At 40.3% G+C, this 22,111-nt stretch overlaps 2 protein-coding genes across 2 annotated transcripts in view; one reads left to right on the top strand and one right to left on the bottom strand.

Moving 5' to 3' along the window:
- gsap (gamma-secretase activating protein) overlaps positions 1-21,773 on the top strand; it is a 43,882-nt gene extending 22,109 nt beyond the window's left edge. The window contains exons 24-32 of the mRNA XM_084711207.1: positions 249-310; positions 2,479-2,574; positions 7,250-7,320; positions 7,578-7,672; positions 9,075-9,194; positions 15,588-15,649; positions 19,041-19,145; positions 20,830-20,926; positions 21,125-21,773. Of these exons, the coding sequence (XP_084567333.1) occupies positions 249-310; positions 2,479-2,574; positions 7,250-7,320; positions 7,578-7,672; positions 9,075-9,194; positions 15,588-15,649; positions 19,041-19,145; positions 20,830-20,926; positions 21,125-21,225 (809 nt within the window). The 3' untranslated portion in view covers positions 21,226-21,773. The remainder of the gene's footprint in view (positions 1-248; positions 311-2,478; positions 2,575-7,249; positions 7,321-7,577; positions 7,673-9,074; positions 9,195-15,587; positions 15,650-19,040; positions 19,146-20,829; positions 20,927-21,124) is intronic.
- LOC146306752 (urotensin-2 receptor-like) lies at positions 10,528-11,935 on the bottom strand. The gene is made up of 2 exons (XM_084711324.1): positions 11,387-11,935; positions 10,528-11,155 (listed from the first exon to the last, which is right to left on the bottom strand). Exons 1-2 carry the CDS (start codon positions 11,786-11,788, stop codon positions 10,592-10,594), a joined length of 966 nt encoding a protein of 321 aa, XP_084567450.1. The 5' UTR covers positions 11,789-11,935; the 3' UTR covers positions 10,528-10,591.
- Positions 21,774-22,111: the final 338 nt, after the last annotated feature.

The following is a 22,111-nucleotide window of genomic DNA, read 5'->3' as shown; positions in this document are numbered from 1 at the left end:
TGAAAACCTGCCCCAAAAGAATCCATTAATGTCTTAGGTTTATCCTTCTTTTTTTATTAAAGCCATAAACGAGTCAGAATTTGTATTTCTTCCATTCCTACTGATGGCCTGTTTAATGATGTTACTGCGCTGACACACCTGAGGCTACAGTACCTGTATACTGTTTATTTGAGGTTAGATGCAGCATCAAAGGTTTCTTCAAACGTCTCTTTTATGTGTGTGTGTTCTCTCTATTGCCTGGCCTCTAGATAAGAAGCTGGTGCCACTTTTCCAGGAGGAGGACCATCAACAGAGGGCGCTCATAGGCCTGGTGAGAGAGAGGGAGACCAGTCACACACACAAACACACACACACTAATGGGTTATGGACCCTTAGTTGCTATAAAGGGAGAATCATAATGGGAGGCACAAGTATGCTTCCATATTTGTTAGGAGACAGTGACCTTATCCAAAAACTGATTTGCTAGTTTGGTGCCAGAAGTGGACTGGCCTGCACAGAGCCCTGTACTCAACCTTACCTTACTCAACACTTGTTGGATGAATGACATATCAGGTGGATATTTGGCGATGGGAAGGATTCTAGGTGGTTGTATCACTATAGACTTGACCATAAAAATGGTGTGAGTTGACGACGCAGCACTAAATTCATTACATTTGGATTAATTTTCCTCAAATGACGATCTTTGGCTGATATGAAGTGTCCATATTTGTTTGTTTCTTCATTAGATCTCCCCTGCACATTTTAGGGGAAGTAACGTACGAGAATGTTTGGGTATCCACATACCTTTGGCCTTCATGTGGCATCATAATCCTATGAAATCCCATTATTGCCAATGTGATGAAAAAAAAAGATCCTGTAAGTCATTATAATGAGAAACTTTCTCAAAATAACAACTTAGTATCTCAGAGTGATGACTCACTGTAACAAAATATTGAAACTTTCACAAATTAATGACTATTATGAGGTACTTTTGAGACACTAGCCCATTATTCTGATTTACTATTGCACAATAATCAGAAACTTTCTCAAAATAATCACTTGCTTATCTACAAGATAATGAGAAGCTTTCTCAAAATAATTAATTAGTTAATTATTAAAACACATCCATAAATTCTGAGCAGGTAACATAATCAAAAACAAAACGCCCTGCTTCTGAAATGCTGCTGGTGGGACACACAGTTGTGTATAAGATGGAAAAACTGTGGCACAGATGTGCCGTGCCAGGTGGAATCAAGGGGTTAAGTCATTTTTTTTAGATACTTAGTCATTATTTCGAGAAACTTTCTCATTATAATGACTTCCAGGAGATTTTTAGTTTGAACTTGCATGTTCTTGAAAACCTTGAAAAGCAACACCTGCCAAATGCTGTAAGCCAAATGAATCATTCACTTGAAGCACCAGTCATTCATTCAGTCGTGACAAAACACGCAGACGTTTCAAAAGCGGAGGGTCTTTAAACTGTCCAAAAACACAGACGCTGACATCCTGCCGCCGAAAAACAAAGAGCGGCGGCAGAATAGAAAATAACGAAACACATCAGCTGCGGCCCGGATTGTTGCTTTTGAGATAAAGTGCCTACTTTGATGCACTGGAGTAGAAGTAGATGAGGCACAATAAAAAAAAAAGTGGGTGCATAGTAAACACTTCATTGTAAAATGCCACCTTAGATGTATTGAGTAGCACACGCTGTTGACATACAACAGTTTAACAGCCTCTGGAGGTGGATGCTCCCTTTAACATGGGCTGATATATAGACCGCTGAGGATCCACAGAAAAACGCTGACAGCCGATCATTTCCCTCCGTAGTCATTGTTTAAGGTGAAACTCCTGTTACGCTTCAGATGAGTCGACACTTTAAAAAAAGGGCATCTTAAGGTCCCTGTCCTGCGTTCTTCTTCTTTTTTTTTTTTTTACTGCACGTTGTTTGATGGACAATTTCATATCCTCCAGTTTTCCCTGTGCTCAGCATAGTTTTTAAAGAGCAGATAGCTTCAATTTAATGGAGTTCAGGCTAGATGCTAGCAATCTCTCAGCTATTCTTAGAATGATCCCACATGTCTTTCTCCCTCCCTCACTTCCTCTTTTTTTTTTTTTACCCCTTCTTCTCTCTCCTCTTCAGTCTTCCTTCCCTCTTTCCCTTTTCCTCTCCGAAGGATTTCAGGTCATCCTGTAAAACTTTGCACTGTTTTTAGACCTAAACCCGTCTTCTGTACTTTTCCACCTCTCTCGCATTCGTAGGTCTCTTCTCTCCTCTCCTTCTTCTATTCTCTCATCTGCTCTCCTCTCCGTGGTTAAATCAATTTTGGGACACTGTAGTCGAGGGAAATGTCGAGGTGAACTCAATTTGACCCCGCCGAGTGCACAGCAAAGTATGCTTAAAACACACAAACACAAAGTTTCACTCTCACACACGCACACACACACATATTCGCATACATGCACAGAAAATAATCAGTGTGTGGTGTTTTGCTTCTGCAGACGGTTGACAAGCTTCGAGAGCACCTCAACAGACACCTGCCTCGACTGGGGAAGAAGAAGATTGACTCGCTGGTTGTCAACTACGTAGCCAAGCTGGTTGGTACTCTCCGAGTGTGTGTGTGCGCGTGTGTGTCCAGAATCTTTGTGCATTCCTGTGTTTTTTTTAAAGGCCCATAGTTCTTCAGGTTATATTTATTTAATGTTTGCCCTTACTCTTTTTCGGGAAGGTTAAGTGACACTCACAGGAAGGATGGCTCAGTGGAACACACAGCGAGTTTTCCACTTCAGTTAAATGGTTGACAGAGCTCATAGATGGATGTGCGCTCTTCAGTTAAGAGAGGTTGCTGGGAGCCATCAGGTCGCTGTGTCGGCCCTCTAAAACAAACATCGGTTCTTTGGTTAAAACATGTATTCTCAACCACTCAGTGACTTTTTGTTCCCAATATATACCACATACCGGATGGATGTGATCTGAACTTGTGTGTCATTTGCTCGGGTAGATTCCTCCATTTTAATTCAGAATCCTGCCGGTCTTGGATCCAGTGGGGACAATCACAATCATTAATTTAGTATGGGGCAGCTTCTGTGGTCTTCTGGGTCTGTCTCCTATATTCCCAAACGTACATGTACGTAAAGTGATATAGGGGGTACATGGGAAACACTGATCTGTGTTTAGTGACCCTGAGGCTTTGCGTTTAATGGACCTGCTGACTGGACGCAAATGGATACTCCAAACTGTGAAACTAGCGGTGCTGATTAGATTGAACACGAGAGAGACCAGGTAGTCATCATTTCGTGTCAAGATTTCAAACAAAGGCTCCAAAAGCTCAGGTAAAACTGTTAAACTAGGCAGTGCTGACCTAATATAAATCAATATTCTGTTATTACATTTCCTATATCTCATCTGTAGTGTAGTGTTTAGCTGTAATATGAGAAAGACGGCGGCTGCTGTTTCGTGCCCTGCATGGAAACTGATGGTTGCATCTAGAAGGGAACCCTTTAATTTGCGATTTGCGAACTAAAAAGAGATTTTTGCCTATTGTTTCTTCACTGTACAAACTAATTCTGTTTTTATAATGTGACAATGCTGACATTAAAATTTTTTGAGTTGATAAAGCTTCACTAGCACAGAAGAGTAATGCCTTCTGGTGGGCTGTGGGTGATAATTAGGGATTATTTTTATATAAGTCTATGCAATGTTTTTTGGGGGGTCGGGGGAGTAATCCTGCGTAACTTATCTTTAAGATCTGTTCCAGTTTAGGGACAAAAATACACCTGGTTAGGGTTAGGTAAAGATCATCATTTTGATTAAAACATCTTTCACAGGTCTGGGGTTCCCCTCTAGATGCAACCAAAAATGGATCAAGCACTGCTGTGTTTCGTTGCTCTGATTGGTTGTAGGTGTATCCACAGACATCCAGAGGTATTTTGTTCTGGGTGTGATTCAGATTACCACATACTACCATTACTACAAAAAGCACTTAAAATGAATTAATTATAGTTACTAGATTGATTCAAATGTATATAAATGAGTATAAGTATCATGTCATTGTGCTGCCACTTCTAAACCAAACCTCCGCCCTTTATATCCACCTAAAGAGCAGCAGCCAGGTGGGATCTGCATAACCAAGTGGAAAGACATAACCACTCTCCGTCTCAGTACCCTACAGAGGTACTTGGTTCTGTAAAGTCAGTCTTTAGTATTCCTGGGAGGTAAATCCCTTCACAGCTAGGAGCCGCTGAAAGCAGACATACAGCATATATCAACACAACAGTATTAAATCAGGCCAAGGGTAAGGCTGGAATTGAATAGAAAGCAGGATGCACCACGTTTTGGGACTTTATGGAATTGCAAATGACAGAGTAAAAAAGACCAAAGAAATCCTCTCTGCTCGCTGCCGGATCGGTCGCCGGCTCGGCTCGACAGCACGGGCTCGTGAACCGGCGCCTTAAGATCCAGAAATAGGGGCGTCTGTAATCATTCTGGCATCGCTGTCTGACAGACAAACGTGGTGATTATTGAATCACTTCAGGTGAGTGGAAGTGAAAAAGTTTTTCATCCTTATTAAAACACACTCACGCAAGGACCCCCTCAGGGACGCTTTACTTCAAGAACAGTCGAGTAACTCACCAGCTGGGCGATATGCTCAGACATCAAGCTGACTCATGCTTTAAAAACTCGGGGTGGTACGGTTTCAAAGAGGGCTGACTTCCCTTCCACAAATAAAGAACATCTCCCCCTCTTGTCGGTGCTTATTGAGACTAATGGCTGCGTTGACACAGGGGAGAAGTTGGGGGTGAAATAGATTACAGCTTTTAAGAGCCAGGAAACTTCTGCTATGATACATTACAGCTCCGCAGCACATTATTGTCATAGTTATTTATTTCCTGTAGCTGTTGCTACAGACAACCGAGATGCATTCCTTTTTTTTTAACATAGCCAATGTCAGAGCAAAGAACAACCTGGTAATAGCTGCATATGAATGACTAAAAGCAGCAATGTGCATAAAAAATAATGCAATGAATCCAAATTGGCTGAAATATTTTTAATTATGCAGAAAAGTTATTCTATACCCAAGGTTATAAAACTTTTGTCTCAACAGGGGAGCCACACTGAGTAAATCCAGTCTCTTTGTCGGGCCGAGGCTCATTAAGACAAATCGCTGATTCCAGATTTTATTCTAATAGAAAGACACACGGGGAATTCTCTGTATGAGTCTGTGGCTTTAAATCACTTGTTTGCCTTTTGTGTGACTTTCCTTTCAGCACAAAAACATCCCGTCTCTGTATTTTTATCCTTTTTTACTGATCTTCAGGGGCCTGGATCACATCAGCAACCAGCACAAGAGATGTTACTTGGAAGAGAAAGAAATGATACCTGAATAATTTATTTTGCTTGAAAAGTTGAACTTTTTGTCAAATAAACGAATATCCGAAGTGTTTTAAATACACAGAACGTTTAATTTATAGTGTTAACAGATGAGGGGAAGAAATAGTACTTTTTGACATCTGTGTTGACACAGCCGGCAAAATGAATCCCTAAATGTATAAATCCCTACAACAAATTCAGTGTAACAAACAATAAAAATCACCGTCCACAAGAGAGGGAGTGGATTCCCAAAAAGATTGAGCTGCACTTCTTCTTTATTGTGGCTGTGTGATTAAAAACATAAACACATACCAACGTTTTTTGACCCAACAGCACTTTTCCTCAGGGTCAAACAGTCAAAAACAAACACAATCGAGGACAGTAAACACAAGCTTCAGTCGCACACTGAGAATTTTCACAGCAACATTCAGCTTCCTTCATTAGTCATGAAATCAATGAACACTTTGTCATAGATATAAGTAACAGAAATAATATATACACACATATTATATTACATACACATATTTTTATGAAAAAGTATAGAAACAATACAAGTAAGAGAACCCCATCAAGGAAAATATGTAGATAATGATAGTAAAAATATATAGAGATTTTTTTTTAAAGTGATAAAGAAAAGATCTAAATAAATAAAAGGAATAAGTTAAAAGAAAATATAAAGACACAAAACGAAATAGAACAAATACAAATTAAAATAAAAAAGAAAATTAAAAAGGGTCTAACAATAACAATAATATAATATTAGTATTAAATCTAGAAATAAAATGATAAAGGAAAAATACAACAAGCAAAAGCTAAAAAAGAGAAACTGAATATCAAATAATTAAATAAATAAATAAGAATGGAAAGAAATGGAAAAAAGGAATAAAAGGAATAAATTAAAATGAAATAAAATAACATAATGAAAAATAAAAACAATGAAACTAGCTAATAAAAATTAAAAGAAGATCAAAATTAAAAAGGAGATAGTCATTGTAATAAATATGATCACAGTAATACATTTAAATAAAGTAAAATGAAAAAAAAAAAAAAGAGAAATAAAAAATAATAAATTAAATTGTTTTTAATGCAAGTTCTGTTCAATATAAAACCTCCCTTGCAAATGATTTCAATGACCACAGTGTTAAGAGATGCAGGATCAATAGTCGGTCCATGAGAGAGGAAATTTACCAAGAAAATATGTGAGTAAAATTATATTTTGTCACTTTTGTGATGGGATGTGTAAGAAGTGAAACAAAACCAAGAAGAGCTCATTATTACATTTCTCTTTGTTGTCTGTTTTATTTCTGTCCGTTACATAAGTGAAGCTAATTGAAATTCCCACCCTGAGGTCACTGGAGGACATTGCTGCTGGTGGAGGGTTTCCCACTGGTGTGCAGGATGTGAAAAAGGCACATCTTCTTCCTGTTTTTCTACATGGGATGAAAGCAGTGGTGATTCGTGGAAATCAGGAGTGCGTAAGTCGGTCTTCCAGCATGCAGCGGGCACGTTTCGGACGTGTCAGGTGCAGTGGAACGACCCCGGATGCTGACAGATGTGTGGTGAAATGATGTGGGCGAGTGTTTGAGTGTGTGCGTGCTGAAACGCGCGCCCACACCCTGATCTGATGCGTCGCTCTTGTTCGGTGGAAATGAAAATGGGAAGTAGGAGAATAAAAAGAAGGAAACAAGTGTACATCACCATGAAGAAAACATCATCATAGCAGAAAAATGTGTCTAAGTTGCATGTTTTTCAGGTGTGTCAGAAAAGATACTTGTGTTGTGCAAAATTCCCAGCACTGTGACTCAGACTGCATGTCGAGGAAAATGTTTCATTCCAGTGTAATTGAGCTTCTCCTTCCCCGAGCGCTAACATGTGTGTGTCTCTGTGTTTGTGTGTGTTTAGCTGGAGCTCATCAGACACATGCTGGAGTCAGTCTGGCTGAAGCATAAACTCGGCCCTCGTGTTTTGTGCTTGTGAGTAGCCCTCCCTCGTCAGTGTGCGCCTCCTTTAAAGTCCTGTTTCTGACTAATGTAATGTAAAGACTAAAGCGCTGACAGAATGTGTGTGTTTCATCTTCACGCATGTGTGCTCCAGACCCCCCATCGCTCCCTGCTGTGTGTGTGTCCACATGTGCAAATTGTCGATGACCCCTCTTCACGTGTGTGTGCTCAGGTTACGCAACATTTCCGATCCAAATTTTTCTATGTGTGTGTGTGTGTGTGTGCTCCAGCACTCAGCAGGGCAGTCCAGCTGAGTGGTCCGTGTTTCACTTCATGTTTCGGATCCTGGAAGCCACGAGGAGTCTCTGCCTGCCCCTCCCACCCGGTACCACACTTACACTTACACTTCGAGTTGTTATAATCCACTCCGTCTCTGTCTTCCCCGGAATAACAATGTGTATTTGCACCGAGGAACAACAGAGCCGCTCTCTTCAGCGCTAATGTAACCAAAAATATGTTAAACATTAGCATAGTGCAGACATGGGTAAAGCAGAGTGTGAATACATTTTCAATAATTTGAATTCATTTTCCAATTTTTGCAGCAGAAACCCCCCTGTTACACAATCACATGATTTCAACCGCTTATGAGTAAAAGTTTGTGTGTTAGACTCCTAAACTGTCGGAGAATGAAAAACAAAATGAGAAATGTTCTGAGTCAAGGCTGCGCACCTCTAACACTGAGGCTACAGGTATAAATGTGAGTAGGAAGCTGTGAAACGACAGGCATGCTGAGTCTGATTCCCTGTGGTACTGTAAATAAACAATTACACAAGGCAGTCAGAAGTTGTATATAACACTTTTATTTTTTACATTTTTACCCAAGCTAGCAGAAATGGTAAAATGGCGCTTTTATAGTCATCCGAACACTCAAAGAACTTAACACTGCATGTCACATTCACCCATTCATTCATTCATTGACTGAGGCTGCCATGCAAGGTGCCAACTGCTTATAAATTCATTTTAATGTAGTGACACACGGCTATGCCCTCTGGACCAATGTGGTGTTCAGTATCTTGCCCAAGGATACTTCAACACGTGGACTCGAGGGAGCCGGGGATATTCTAATATTCTGATTAGCCGCCCCAGAGTTCAGCGGTGTCGCTCTTGTCCGGTCTTGTAGTTTAGCTAGCTCACATGATTGCATGAAGATAGGTTTTTGTCAGTGTTGTGTAAATTAAATAAATCCAACCTCACAGAGTGTAACAGCTCTGGAAGGTTGAGACTCAGGCGCAGAGAACACACAGGAGGCAAAGTGAGGTTCAAATAAAAATCACTGTCTTTACTAGAGTTCAAAAGGCAAACAAAAACAGACAGGAAAAAAGGCACAAAACTAGAATCCCATAAAAAGGCAAAGTCCAAACAAAGTCATGGAGCCAAACACAGCAAAACAAGAAGCAGCACCACTGACAACAAAGACAATCTGGCAAAGACATGTGGAGCTGGTGGGGGTATAAATACACAGGGAAGGCAAGGAGGGTAATCAGGGGCAGGTGAGTAAGTGGCCTCAGGTGTGGTTGATGAGAGGCGGGAAAACACAGGAAACTGAAAAGACACAAGAGGTAGAGTTACAAAATAAAACAGGAAATGACATGATGAAAACCCGAATGTTACACAGAGCTGCTCGCATGGCTGTCTTGTTTTACTTTGTCTTATCCTGTTTTCTTTTCAGGAACATCTAAAGTCGATTTTTCTCCGTCTACCTTTTTCTGTCTGCCTCTTTCCTCCAGGCTATCATACTCTCTTAGCAGTGTTTGCTGTGCGTTGCCTCCCTCATCACACCTTCCTACAGTACATTGACCATGGTGTCCTGCAGCTCACTGAAACCTTTGTGTCTCGGCTCATGACAGGTACACACACACACACACACACACACACACACTGGTTAATGCATGTATGGTGATAAGACAGTGTGGAGACAGTCTTGTCTTGGTTTTTCATTTTTCTATCGATGGAAATGTCAGTCAGTAGGTTCAGCACTTTGGTTCATAAGACTGAATCATTGCTCTTTTTCTTTTTTTTTTTTTAAGTTGATGAGGGTTACGAGGTTTATCAGTGAAATAATGATGAGGCTATTGATAAGATTTGGACATCTCATGTGTGGGCTGGGTTTAACAGCACTAAATTACTTGTATTGCCAGGCCTGATGTCAGCGATCTCCACTGAAAACATTACACAATTTGATGCCGTATCTCTCTGCTTTGTCAGTGAATTGACTACTTTGAATCTACACTCTGTATGAAATGAAATGTGTTGTGTTAACGAAAACATGTCTTGGCCCTTCTTCTGACTGGCTTTGGCAAAACTTTGATTTGCCAACAGGCTCCGCTGTGTCACATGGTTCATTGATCTGTTTGAAGTTAGCCTGTGATAGATGGTGATAGATTTTATTTTAAAGTGCCTGCCCTTTTCAAAACTGTTTCTGGCTTATCAGGTTAGTGAAATTTGGCCACAACTATAAAAACAACAGCTCTTACCACATATGACTCCGTTCCCTTTGTTTGTATCAAAGAGCCATTGAAAAGAATTTGATCTTTTGCAAACATATCACTAATATCTGTAAAACTAATGACACTCCCATCAGACTAAGGTTTACTTTGCAAACTTAACTTATGTAAATTGTTTGACTAACATTTGTATTTCTTTTTGGTAACTGCTAAAATGACTTTTTTGTTTTTTTCTTTATCATTGTGCTTAGCATCAGATGTTATTTGTAGCATTACCGCAGTGATGGCTAGCCACCTGTCAGGAACGGCTTTCTGAATTACCCCAGAAAGCCCCAAAACCTACACCTAAAAGGGCAATAAATGTGTCACACAGATGTGAAACAGCTCCATCATAGAGCCCCAGTAATGAATAATAAATAAATAAAGACATAAGTTATCATATGAATGCATAATGTACAATAAATATAAAATCATGTGGATTCTGTACAGAGAAGAAAAGACTACACTGGATGCAATGAAAGTATGATAAAAAAAATATTAGTCTTAATTTAAAATGAACAAAAATACATCCTAAAAATTGAGGACATGTGAGTTAATTATTACAGCATAACATAAGCTTACAAAATAATATATTAGGTATAACAAAAACAACAGTGGCAACAACAACAACAGGAAAATTACACTAAATTATCTACAGATTACTTACAGTAGAGACATTTTGGTATTTTCTGAGTTCAGCACATTGTTTTATGTGCATCAAACTGCATCAGTATGAAGAAGTTTATAGTGAAGGGGCCATATTAAGAGTTGTCATTCAGTGGCATGAGAAGACTCTTTTTCTTACTGCTGCTTTCATCTCTGTGATGCCGAGAGGCAAAGAAATACAAGAATGGATTCAGACAGTGACTGAAAAAGTAAAGACATTCCACGCATGTCAACATCCTGCTAACACGAAGCAGTTCGCCCGATGCTGTGAAATGTGCAGCAACATGCAGCACACGGAGAATGAGAGGAACAAATGCGACGACCAGGGAGACAGCAATTATGCGGATGAAAAGTTTAGTCACCCTCGGCTGTCTCTTATCAGGCATTTGAATTCGCTTGACCCCTCGAAGAAGCAGTCTGTAGAAAGACAGCAACACAAGATGGCTGAAGACTACAAATAAGATGTAGATGACTTCAAGGGCTGGTCCGATCCTCTGATTCTTGCAGGAACGACCGTCCCTCCAGGGATCGTCGTTATTCTCCTCTCTCAGTGAAAACACGACCGGAAGAGCCACCAGGGCTCCGAGCATCCACACAGAGAACAGAAGGACCCGCTGCCAAGTCCGGTCCAGCTTGGCCCACTTCTTGGGGTGGATAACCTGAAAAATGAAATGGACACTTCTTGTTTGGCATCTGACTGATTCTGAACACTTGATTCTGATACTCTGTATCTGTTGCCATGAGAAACATCCTTAATTAGTAACAGCGTCATGATCTTTGAAGCAGTGGCAACAAAAGTGGATCAACATGTCAAACTAATTTCTTGGTACTATTTGTATTTTACTTTCCCAACAAATTACAAAATCTTTGTGGTAATCTTAGCTACGTACCTGGTAGTACCTCTGAATACTTATCAGCACCAGAATGTTTAAGTCAGAAGTGACACAGAAGAAGAAGAAGTAAAAGAAAAGTTGGCAGACTCCATGTGAGAAATCTGGTCCATTGATGAAAATCATCACGGCAACAGGTAGGCAGAGCAGGCAGAGGAGGTCCGACACTGCCAGGTTGAAGAAAAGACGCTGTGAGATTGAGGAGCCACGCAGATGCCGACTGAGTTTGACTATTACAGTGATGTTAGCAGGGATCCCAAGCACGCAACTGACTGCCACAATCACGCCAGCGACGATGTACCAGGGACTGAGGCAGGAGAATAGAGGTGCTCCTGAAGAGGAGCAATTGGTGATGGAGAAGTCTGTGGAAGAGGCGTTGGAGCTGCTGTCAACAGTCATCATGGAGGAGGAAGGAAGAAGACAGATGAAGAAGTGCTGAGATATAACTGAAGATGGAGATGCTTTCTCTCGTGTTGAACTCAGACTACATGCCCTGTGAAAACCACCTCTGACTTTTATGTACCTGCACTGAAGTGGTCTGTGGTCCTGTGGTTTACTGCAACAAGAAACTGGCTTCAGTGCTAACAAAAAGTGTATTTACTGTATCTTTGAGCTGTATAGTGACAAATCAGTTTCTTTTGTAGCTGTATATGGAAATACTGTGCATGCATTATTTGAAGTTTATGCAGAACTAAAGGGACCATCTGAAAACCAGTATAAGAGTGTCTCTACAAAATTGTAGATGTCTACACCCTTAATAATACAGAGACATGACTGCCAGAAACTGGAAGGTCTTGTTGGAAAATGAATCAAAGTTTAAACTAGAACTACAGAATGCTATGAGATAAGAGATTCATGCAATAGTGCATAAAACGTGAAGAAAGATATGTAAATATTCAGGCAGGATTAAGGAATATTTTGGCAGCGTTGGACCAAACAGAAGTAAAACTCAAATCTTCAGAGGCACATCGTCCCTTCTGTCTTAAAGTTAAGTAGTAGAAGCTCCAACAGGACATTGAGCTTTCATCTGTCATCGACAGCTCTGCTGGGCCGTTTTGAAGTGCTGCTATGGGGTTTCCTCCATAGTTACGAGTCAACCACACTGTCATTTTTGGGAATTATTGATGACACTCTTTGTGCCTTTTAAAAGAGTGCAATAAAATGTAGATTTTCCAATTCTGCAAAAAAAAGCAACAGAACTGCTGGGCCTAAGTACAACCTTGCAGAGTTGCTAACGTGGCTATAAGCTCATAGTTTTGTTACCGCAGACACCCAGGTGTCTGATACTGTGCCACATCTGTTATGAAATACTTTCTGAATTGCTCCAGAAACCCAAAATTGGTCCATTTGTTGTGATTAACAGGTGTTAACAGTGCAACTATGAAGCCCCAGGGTGTTAAATATAAAATAAATAACAAATTATGAACAAAAGTTGTGCAGTTTTCTCTGAGAAAGTGTTTAGATTCACCCCGCTGCAGAAATAACCAGATAGTTGCTGTTGCTAAGATCACCTCTTCACTTTAAGGCTCAATGCTAAATCCAAGCTAAAAAGCCAAGCCAGCTAGCTAGTTCTTCGGCAGCATGTGTGACCTTGTTAAGCTAAATAAAAGAAGAGGCTATTGCACTGTAGCTCTGAACTGTACTTATTTACAGCAGCACTAATTAGTTGATTCACAGTTACTTTGGCCTTGTTGTTTAGCTCACAAGGGCTAGCAGGCTAAACCTTGGTAAGTTGGCGAGCCTGCTGAGAGGCTGAAAAGGGAGATTTTGAAATGTAACAGTATAATTATTTTTTCATAATGAGTTCAAATGTTTTTTTTTAATTTGATAATGTCTTATTTTTTACTAATTAAATGAATGCCCCCACCTATACATGCAGAGATACAATATGGTGGAACAGCATTAGTGGTTGCTGCTGAAGAGTAATTACTGTAACTTGTGACCACTGATCCTGTAAAAGCAGGTCACACCGCACAGCTGTGACCACTGGTGGAGCATATGGGCAGAATGCTGCAGTTATCTGACATCATTGTTGTTATTAGTTTTATCAATTTGACATGTGAAATAACCAACACCACTTTTTTTCCATTGTATGTACTGAGATGTCAGAGGTTAAGGTTTGCTACCATTGGGATTCAGTGCTGATATTGTGCATGTTTGTCTTGGTGTGGGATTTCATACCATGCAAAGTACATTGTTCACAGGCCAAACATTGCGACTTGGCACTGAGATCAAAATATCTGTCCCTCCTCATCACTCTTGATCTTGCTGTAGTTTACACGGTGCTTTCTCATGAACAGAACAAACAAAGATACATGAAGATGAAAAGATTATTTAAAGGACAGAGTCCAAATGGTTTCAGACTTCAAAGTGAGAGAAGAGGATGTTTCAGGACTTTGAAGTTAGGGTTCATGCGTCACTTCTCCCCAGGGGTTAATCAAATAAGTACTATATATATCTATTTAAAGTTCTCCCGTTTTACCCTGGGTAATTGGCTGGTCAGGTGTGTACTTTCTACCTCATTTCGAACACACACACAAACAAATATTCTCATAATATTCTTGTCATACTTAACCTGGTTCCAAAATTTTGAAATGCGGTCCACGTCTCTGATTTGTTCAGCAATTTACATAAATCATGAAGTGAAACAAAATGCAATCTAGTCTTATTAGTAGACTTACTTTTGTCTTCTGAACAAATACACCGCAGCGCTTGTATTTCCTGTCTAATCTTTAAAATGCTAATTATTTGGATGGAATATCCAACAATTAGACCACTGCTGCTGTTAAAGGTGAGGAATGAATAGTAGTAAAAGGGCCCCATTTATATGATTTACAGTGCGTGGTCCAAAGTGCATGACGCAGTTGCATTTAGGGTGCGTCAAGCTCCATTTTTGGTGGTTAAACGACGCATCTCCAGTTGGAGAGATGAATGGTTTTCTATTGGGGAAACGGATCAGCTCATGTTCAAACTCACAAGTTGCTAGATTGACCAACTTTGCAAAGAAATGCAGCTTGGTGGGATAAGCAAAGTTAACAGCGGCACTCATCTGTGCTTTAGGCAAGAAAATACTTTGCCATTGACTGTTGACCATGACCAGCGGTCAGAAACTAGAAACACATTTGTGCTGCGCCGCTTTGCACCAGATTTAAGATGGGACTCTAAGTGACAATACTAACATGCTGATGTTTAACAAGGACTGTCAGTTGCATTGAACAAATTAAAAGATCTTGACCTTACGATGGTGCTTGATGAAATGTCAGATTATTACCAAAGTCATTATGATTAGTCCTGTGGAGGACAGGACCAGATTTCATGGAAATCCATCCAATAGCTGTTGAGATTGCACACACAAAAGAAATCAGGAGATCACCAAAGTCAGTCTGTTCAAATCTTCACGAGAATCCATCTGATACTTGTTGAGGTATTTCAGTCTGGACCAAACTGCCATCCCTAGAGCCATGCCGCTCGCCTGGCTATAACTAATGCTAGTGGAGGAGTTCAGGCTTCGGTTAAAACGGATAAATCAGGTGCAGCAGCTGCAGTGATGGTCCCAGTGTTCTAGAATATATTGGTGAAGAAAGTTTTAGAAATCATGTACTTGACCACATTTTGAGAAGTCAGTGTGAGCAGTTTGTGCTCCTTATAATGACACACCCAGAGACAGGTTGGACATTCTGGATGAATTACATCTCCCAGGATGCTTTAGAGTCATCCAGGGGCTGCTGAAACAAGTTGTCAGGTCAAAAGATGTCAGGGGTGTCTGCTCTTTGAGTTGATGGATCTCACTGCAACACAAAAAAAATACAACTTCCTAAATTTTCCTGCAGCCAAAATAAGAGTCCTCTTTGCTTGGCTGATCACTTATGAAATCTTATATTGTTTTCTATAAAAGTGAAATATCCCTCTAATGTTTTTTTTATCTAGGGAAATCAGCATATAGCAAAAATAGTTATAGTAGCTATAGTTTTCAGGGACTTTGTTGATTTTATTTGTACTTATTTTAACTTCTGTGTCTGCAGAATAAGAAAATAGGAACACTTTAATCCCATGTTTCCTTCCAATTTTAAGCAATTAACTTCGATGTACAAGCGTAGAAAGAAAGCGTGACGCGGTATTATTTGTCCTCCCATGTGAGATTTGTCTTCAGAAGAGTAATTAGCACCATGCCTCTTCTGTTGTCCTCTCTCTTTGTGTTTAGACTTGGACAACAGTGATGCCAACGAGAGATTGAAGTTCAGCATACTCAAGAGACTCCCTGAGGTACTTCTACGTGTGTGTGTATGTGTGTGTGTTTGAGTGTGTGTGGCCAAACATGAGTTTTTTTATGCTGGGCCAAGAGTCGTTTAGATTACTTTATCTAACAGGAGAAGATTAAAGGAGCTCATTCAACCTTTTCTATCACTCCAAAAATAGACTCTTGGCAGAATGTCAGCTGTCCAAATGATGACATGTTGAGAGCACAAACTGGGAGCTGAATTGTACCAGTCCATGTCTGGTTGGGGTGGATTTCTCAGCCTGGATGTTACTGCACAGGGAGTAAAACAATGCATGAGGCTATTATAATCCCATCTATTAGTGAGGGGGAAGTTTTGATCTTTTCTCGAACGGTTTTCTCCCCAAACTTCCCCATTCTGGTCCAATTAAGAGTTTGAAGTTATTTTCGGTCTCGTCTCCCTCAAGCCCCCCTCAAGCTAACACTTGTGTAACCGACTGTGTGTGTGTGTGTGTGTGTGTGTGTGTGTGTGTTGGGGAGGGGGTAGTGTAGGTGCTGAGTCTCTGTGTGTGTGTGTGTTTATGTGGGTCCCTAACTGTTGTGTAACTTCCACGTGTTCCCGTGTGGGTACAGTATATTTCTTGTGTGTGTGTGTGTGTGTGTGTGTGTTCCGTCCGCATTGTGATCAGAGGAATGTTGAGTGTTTACCGTTTCTGTTCGGTTTCCTGCCCATCAGACTTTTGTTGGGTGAGTTTGGCAGGCAGGAGAGATTTAGCAGGTACACACACACACACACACACACACACACACACACACACACACACACACACTCCCAGTGAGCTAGAAAACAGCAGACGATGGCTCACTGTGGGAAACTCATAGCTTGACTAAACCCAGCACCCCCCATGTGTATATCAATGTATATGTGTTTACATGTTTAACCAAATTTAGCCAAGTTATAATTTAAGTGTTGACTCAGTGGAGTCGTCTGTATATTGACATAGTTAGACTGGATTTATGCCTGCCGTAGTGTGCCCGGCGTGTGCCAGAAATGATGCCAAAAATGATTAAATTCCCTCCTTAAAAATCATTATTATGATGAAATACCCACAAATCTCTCCCGAGGGCTCCCACAGCCTTTTAAAAGTAAAATAAAGCACTTTCAGGCCATCTAAACAAAACAGTTTCGGACTCTTGAAGCCTTATCATCACATCTAAATGATAATAAATGCAGTTAGAAATTCCTTTATACCCACAGCAATACTGTCATTATATTTCACCAGCTGTTCATATTAACTTTGTCTGTTTTGATCATGACTAAGGGATCAACAGAGAACTTATCTATGAATGACAACATGATCTGTTCATCTGAAAACGAAAAGAACGAAGGAGTTCAGCTACCAGACTTCTCAAGATAATAACTCAGTAACTAACTCAGTGCTGGGTAGTAATATATTACTGATGTTTTTTAGCCATCAATTTGCACATTATACCTAAGAAATGTCTTAGCTAATAAATACTTAAGTTTAAGAACTTAGGAGGGACTTTAGTAATGAAGTAATATTGAATTTATGAATTGCATGTGCAGAGTGGAGAAGGAGATACAGAGAATTAAAGAGTCAGCTCAGTTCATGGACATTTGTTCTTATCGTTTGTCTTAACCACAATAGAGCATTTGGTTATTGTCATATTCAGATCTTAAATGTCTTTTTAAGGTTTTTAAGGTAATGTTACAACTGAGGGATTGAACTCTTTTGAGCTTATTTGAGTGTTCCAGCTCAATAAAATGAATCTGAGTCATTCAGTTGGACAGTATGTTCACTCTGCAAATTATTTTGGAAAGTTAAACTTTCTTACCACAAGGTCCCCTACATGTCCTGAGCTTTCAGCTCATTAAAACAAAGTTATGTTTACTTGAGCTGTTGTAATAGGTTATGAGTTCATCCAAAAAAAAAGATTCTTCCCTCTTAAATTGGTTTATTTGAATACTTTTTAGGGGCCGCGAGGAATGACATTATGTGGTAATTGTGGTGAAAAATGTGTTTAGCAATCGCTCGAGATTCATTTTGTGTTCTCTGTAAGTGATCCTGACCTTGTGGGTTAGGAATCACTTTCCTGAAAAATCACTGTCCCAGTGTTAATTTAGTCACATTGTAGTCTTTTGCCTTTTGTTTTGTTTGAGTCAAGATTTCGTCACTGGAACTCAGTTTTAGTCTTAGTCATAATTTTAGTCAGTGCTTTAGATTCAGCCTGACTGAAACAGTTTTTTTTAAACTGCCCTTGCTCACTGCTGTATCAAAGCAAGAAATGTTCAGACATGATTCTCACAGGAGGGGTCTTTTTAAATGTTTGCCTAATTTGTTAGTGTCTGTTAATGTGTTGTAAGCATTCAAGATTATCTTTTGGTAGGAGAAGACGTTTTACTGTGAGCTCAGCTCCGTTAAATTTAATAATATGTCAGTGGAGCACAGCAACACGTCCTGAATCCATGCAGAACTTGAGCTACACTTTACATGAATCGAATCAATTTATGTAACTGATATTTACCTTGACAGACACTGCAGGACGGGTGTCTTCAGATGTCTTTTGTGTCTTTTTTTCTGCGCATCTTTAAATCACAAAGCGCTCGTCTTAACTGGGAATGACACAGCGGTCTCGCTTTTGGTACGAACGCAAGAGAAACGTGTCCACAGACAGGCCGTCCGTCCTCTCTTTTCTTTTCTTCCCACCTAAAAGACCACTGGTGAAGATGAAGCACGCACTTTGCCAGATTTATTAGTGCTTTGAGACAGCTGATTACTGTGATCTAATAGGGCTGTTCACCCAAACAAAGGCAACAGTTTGTCTCGTCTTTATCCATCAGTGCAGAATGAACAAAGATTTTGCTGTCAATAATTTTTGTTGACGTCATTGTCACAATTTAGTCTTGAAATGAAAGGATGAACAAGTACACCGAAAAGGAAACAATCAGGTGACTGTTTTCGGCACTGATGATGTGAGTGTAAAAATGTGTGTGTGTGTGGGTGCAATATTGCCTCAACTTGTTCCATCTCACCTCTGATAAGCTAATACCACACTCCTCGAAGTGATTCAGCAGCTCTGCATGAACTTGGCAGCGTGTTTGAACCTGGACAGAAAGCAGCCTTGAGGACAATCTGCGCTCTTTCTTATTGTCCGTCACACTCACGCTCTGTTTGCCTAAGTGTTATTTATTACCATGGAATTCATTTCACAATACTGAAAATGAGATTTCTCTGTAATCCCCTATTAACAGTCAACTCTGCAATAATGGTTTTGAGTTCCAGTTGGCAAAATAGAAGGGACAGATGTTCACATGCTTCAGGGATGATTTTTATTCATGACAACATTAGCTACATGCCTAAAATGTTAACTCTATTTTGTGTTTGTGTGTGTGTGTGTGTGTGTGTGTTTGTGTAGCCTATGGAGCAGCGCATCTACCATATGTGGGACCATCCTGTCAGTTCAGCTTCAATCTCCAGAGATTATGTCAGAACTCTGCTGGAGAAACACAACAAAAACAAGGTAACACAACACAGTGTGTCACACATGCTGCGGAGAAAACACGCTTCCTCTGACGCACACACTCGAAGTGGTGCAGACTAGCAAACAAAATTTGGGAAGTGTCTACCAGACATCAATAAAAATCCTCCAGGAACGAGGCTGTGAAATAAAATGTCAAGTGCTGAAAAAGCTCTCTGTGCTCGTCCTGTTAATTTTCAGTTTTACTTTTGATACTGCGGATCATAATACTCTGCTGGACAGACCTGAACACCGGGTCGGACTCTCTGGCGCAGTCCTTCAATGATTCAGGTCTTACTTCACCGCAGCCCTGGATGACCAACCCTTCAATAAATCAGAACTGACGTGTGGCGTCCTGCAGGGCTCTATCGTGTTCACCGCCTCAGTTCAGTTTGTTAGCATGCAAACATTTGGTAATTATCTCTAAAGACAAAGTGTAGCTGATTTGGTTAGTTTGGCAGGCATTTGGTCACAAACTTAAGTGTCAGACAAATTAGCTTAACATTGCCAACATTTTCTGTAGTGCTAATGTAATATTTTTGGGTTTTAGACTTTTGGTCAGACAATAGTTTTTTGAAGATGTCCCCTCAGGCTCTGGAAAAGTGTAATAGGATCACTATTAGTTACAAACAATCAATATTGTGCCGGCTTTTAAAAAAAAATATGATAAAAGTTAATATTCTGTTCTGTTTGTTCTGCCGTGGACCCCCTACCACTCATTCAGGGACCACTGCCGGTCCCTGGACCACAGTCTGAAACCCACCGAGTTATAAAACACAAGACAGTGTATTTGTCATTGTAATCATGCAACAAAATTGTGTTTGGTAACTGTCAGAGACCAGCAGCAATGGAAAAAAGAATAAAAGGATAAAACAAGAAGAATAAACAAGATAAATATGATGAGGTGGCATCATCTGTCTACATTGTGTATATAATAAATCAAGGCGCCTGGATGAGGCAGCTAAACAGGTGACAGTGTGCAAACAGCGCAGTATAAAAAGGTACTGCACAACAACTGAAATAGTTAAAACAAATAGAGAGACGTGATAATAAAGCGTTGGAGTGCATTAGCAGCAGTTGGGGGGGTTTGGATGGGAGAACTTGGAAATGTTTACAGTCTTCAGTCCACAAAAGCTACAGGAGAGCAGAGGTGGAATAAGTGCACACATGCAGTGGGAGGGTGGGGTTGAGGGGGATGAAGGTGTTTTTAAAGCTGGTTCTGTATTTCTGTGTTGTATTATTGTCACTATTATCACAAATTTCTGACAAGGAATCCTTGCAGCGCTGGGAATGTTAACTCCAGAAAAAGTGTTCTTTTCCACAACATTACACTTGCAAAAAAAATTGCTTCTTGGCTGTCTTCATAAAATGTGTTTAAGCGGTGACCCCAGCTTCACTGCGACTGCAGCATCCATCCACTGCACGGTGATATTGGCCAGTTCCTGTCAGCTAATTGGCCAGCGGACTGGCACAGAGAGCCAGTGGCATTCAGTGCAACGACAGATAAGAATGTATGGCTGCCCCTAAAAAGTTAAACTGCAGCCAACTTTACCCATAAGAGGAAACAAGCGAGTCAGGTGGAGCAGTATCTGGATTTGCTGCAGATTTGTCTTGACTGTGTGTATCCCGGAAAAAAAAAAACCCTGCAGAATCCACAGTTATGTTTTTGCTTTGCTTTCCTCCGCAGGGATTTGCATTCACCGGCAGAGACAAGCCAGGCTTCAGACCCGAGTTTCTGCCTCTTACCTACCTGGCAAAAATACTCTCTGATATAGAAGAACAAGGTAGTATATGTTTGTGTGTGAGTGTGTATCCTGCCTTTGGAGGATTAAGACAGAATGTGTGTGTGTTTACGTGCGTGCTTGGTCAGATCTCAGCAGTCTCCAGCATGAAGGAGCGAGGAAGGAAGTGTGTGGTTGTGTCTGGTGTTAGATTCTCCATAAGAAGCAGCTGTATCTCTGACTCCTCTTCCTGTGTTGCAGCTCTGAACCCTTTCGAGGAGCAGGAGAACGTGGACGCCAGGTTTGTGGAGGAGACGGCTCTGAAACAGACGCTAATACTGCTGGGCTTTGAGGAGAAATGAAGGATGTGGATGGGAGCGGGAGGAGCGGAGAGGGACAGCGGATGGATGGATCAAGGGGGGAAACAGATGAGGGGGAAAATGTGTTTGAGAGAACAGTCATCATTGACTGGGCCTTGAGGATAAGTAACGGATGGGTGGATGACGGAGGGTGAGACGCAAAAGATGAATGGGGAGGATGAAAGGCAGAGGGCTCATAAACAACTGTTTGATGACAAATTAGGGCGGGACGGAGGGATAGATGGATGGAGACGCCCAGAAAGGAGAGATGGAACAGGAGGCAGAGTGGATGAGAAAGTAGAGACCTTGTTCATCAACTTTTTTTTTTTTTTTTATAGTAAATACTGAGGTGTGTTGTGAAGGACAGCGGCATTTTACAAAAAACAAGAACACATGATCACTGCCAAAAACGATAACACAATAAAAAACACAGTAAGACCTTCAGTTAGACTGGGATGCACCACCAGTAAATCCAAGTTTAGTGACGTAAATCAAAATAAAATATAGTTTAATCAATATGGATTCAAATAATTTAATAAAATACATAAGTTTGAGTGTAAGTACTTATTAAGTATAAAAGAGAGGAGAAAACTGAACTTTGTTAAAAGTAAAAAAAAACCCTAACATGTTAGATTATTTGCTAGCCATCTTAACTTTAGGTCAGCCATATTAAAAGTTTAACACCGGATCACATTTTAAATTAGTATTCAAAGTTTTGGTGCAACAGGATTAAAATTAAAACCTAAACTGAGGTCTAAAAAAATATAAAATAAATTGAATCCCCTAATTTTAATATGGTTTAAAAGTTCAGTGCCACATAATTCAAAGTTAAACCATCATTTAATCGGGTTTAAAAAATGAATCCTTCTCCGTGCAGCTCAGCCTTAGT

This window comes from Lutjanus erythropterus, chromosome 22 (genome assembly GCF_056507025.1).
Source record: "Lutjanus erythropterus isolate fLutEry1 chromosome 22, fLutEry1.hap2, whole genome shotgun sequence".
NCBI lineage: Eukaryota > Metazoa > Chordata > Actinopteri > Lutjaniformes > Lutjanidae > Lutjanus > Lutjanus erythropterus.
The sequence above is the reverse complement of the archived record's forward strand: the minus strand, read 5'-3'. Positions and strand labels throughout refer to the sequence as shown.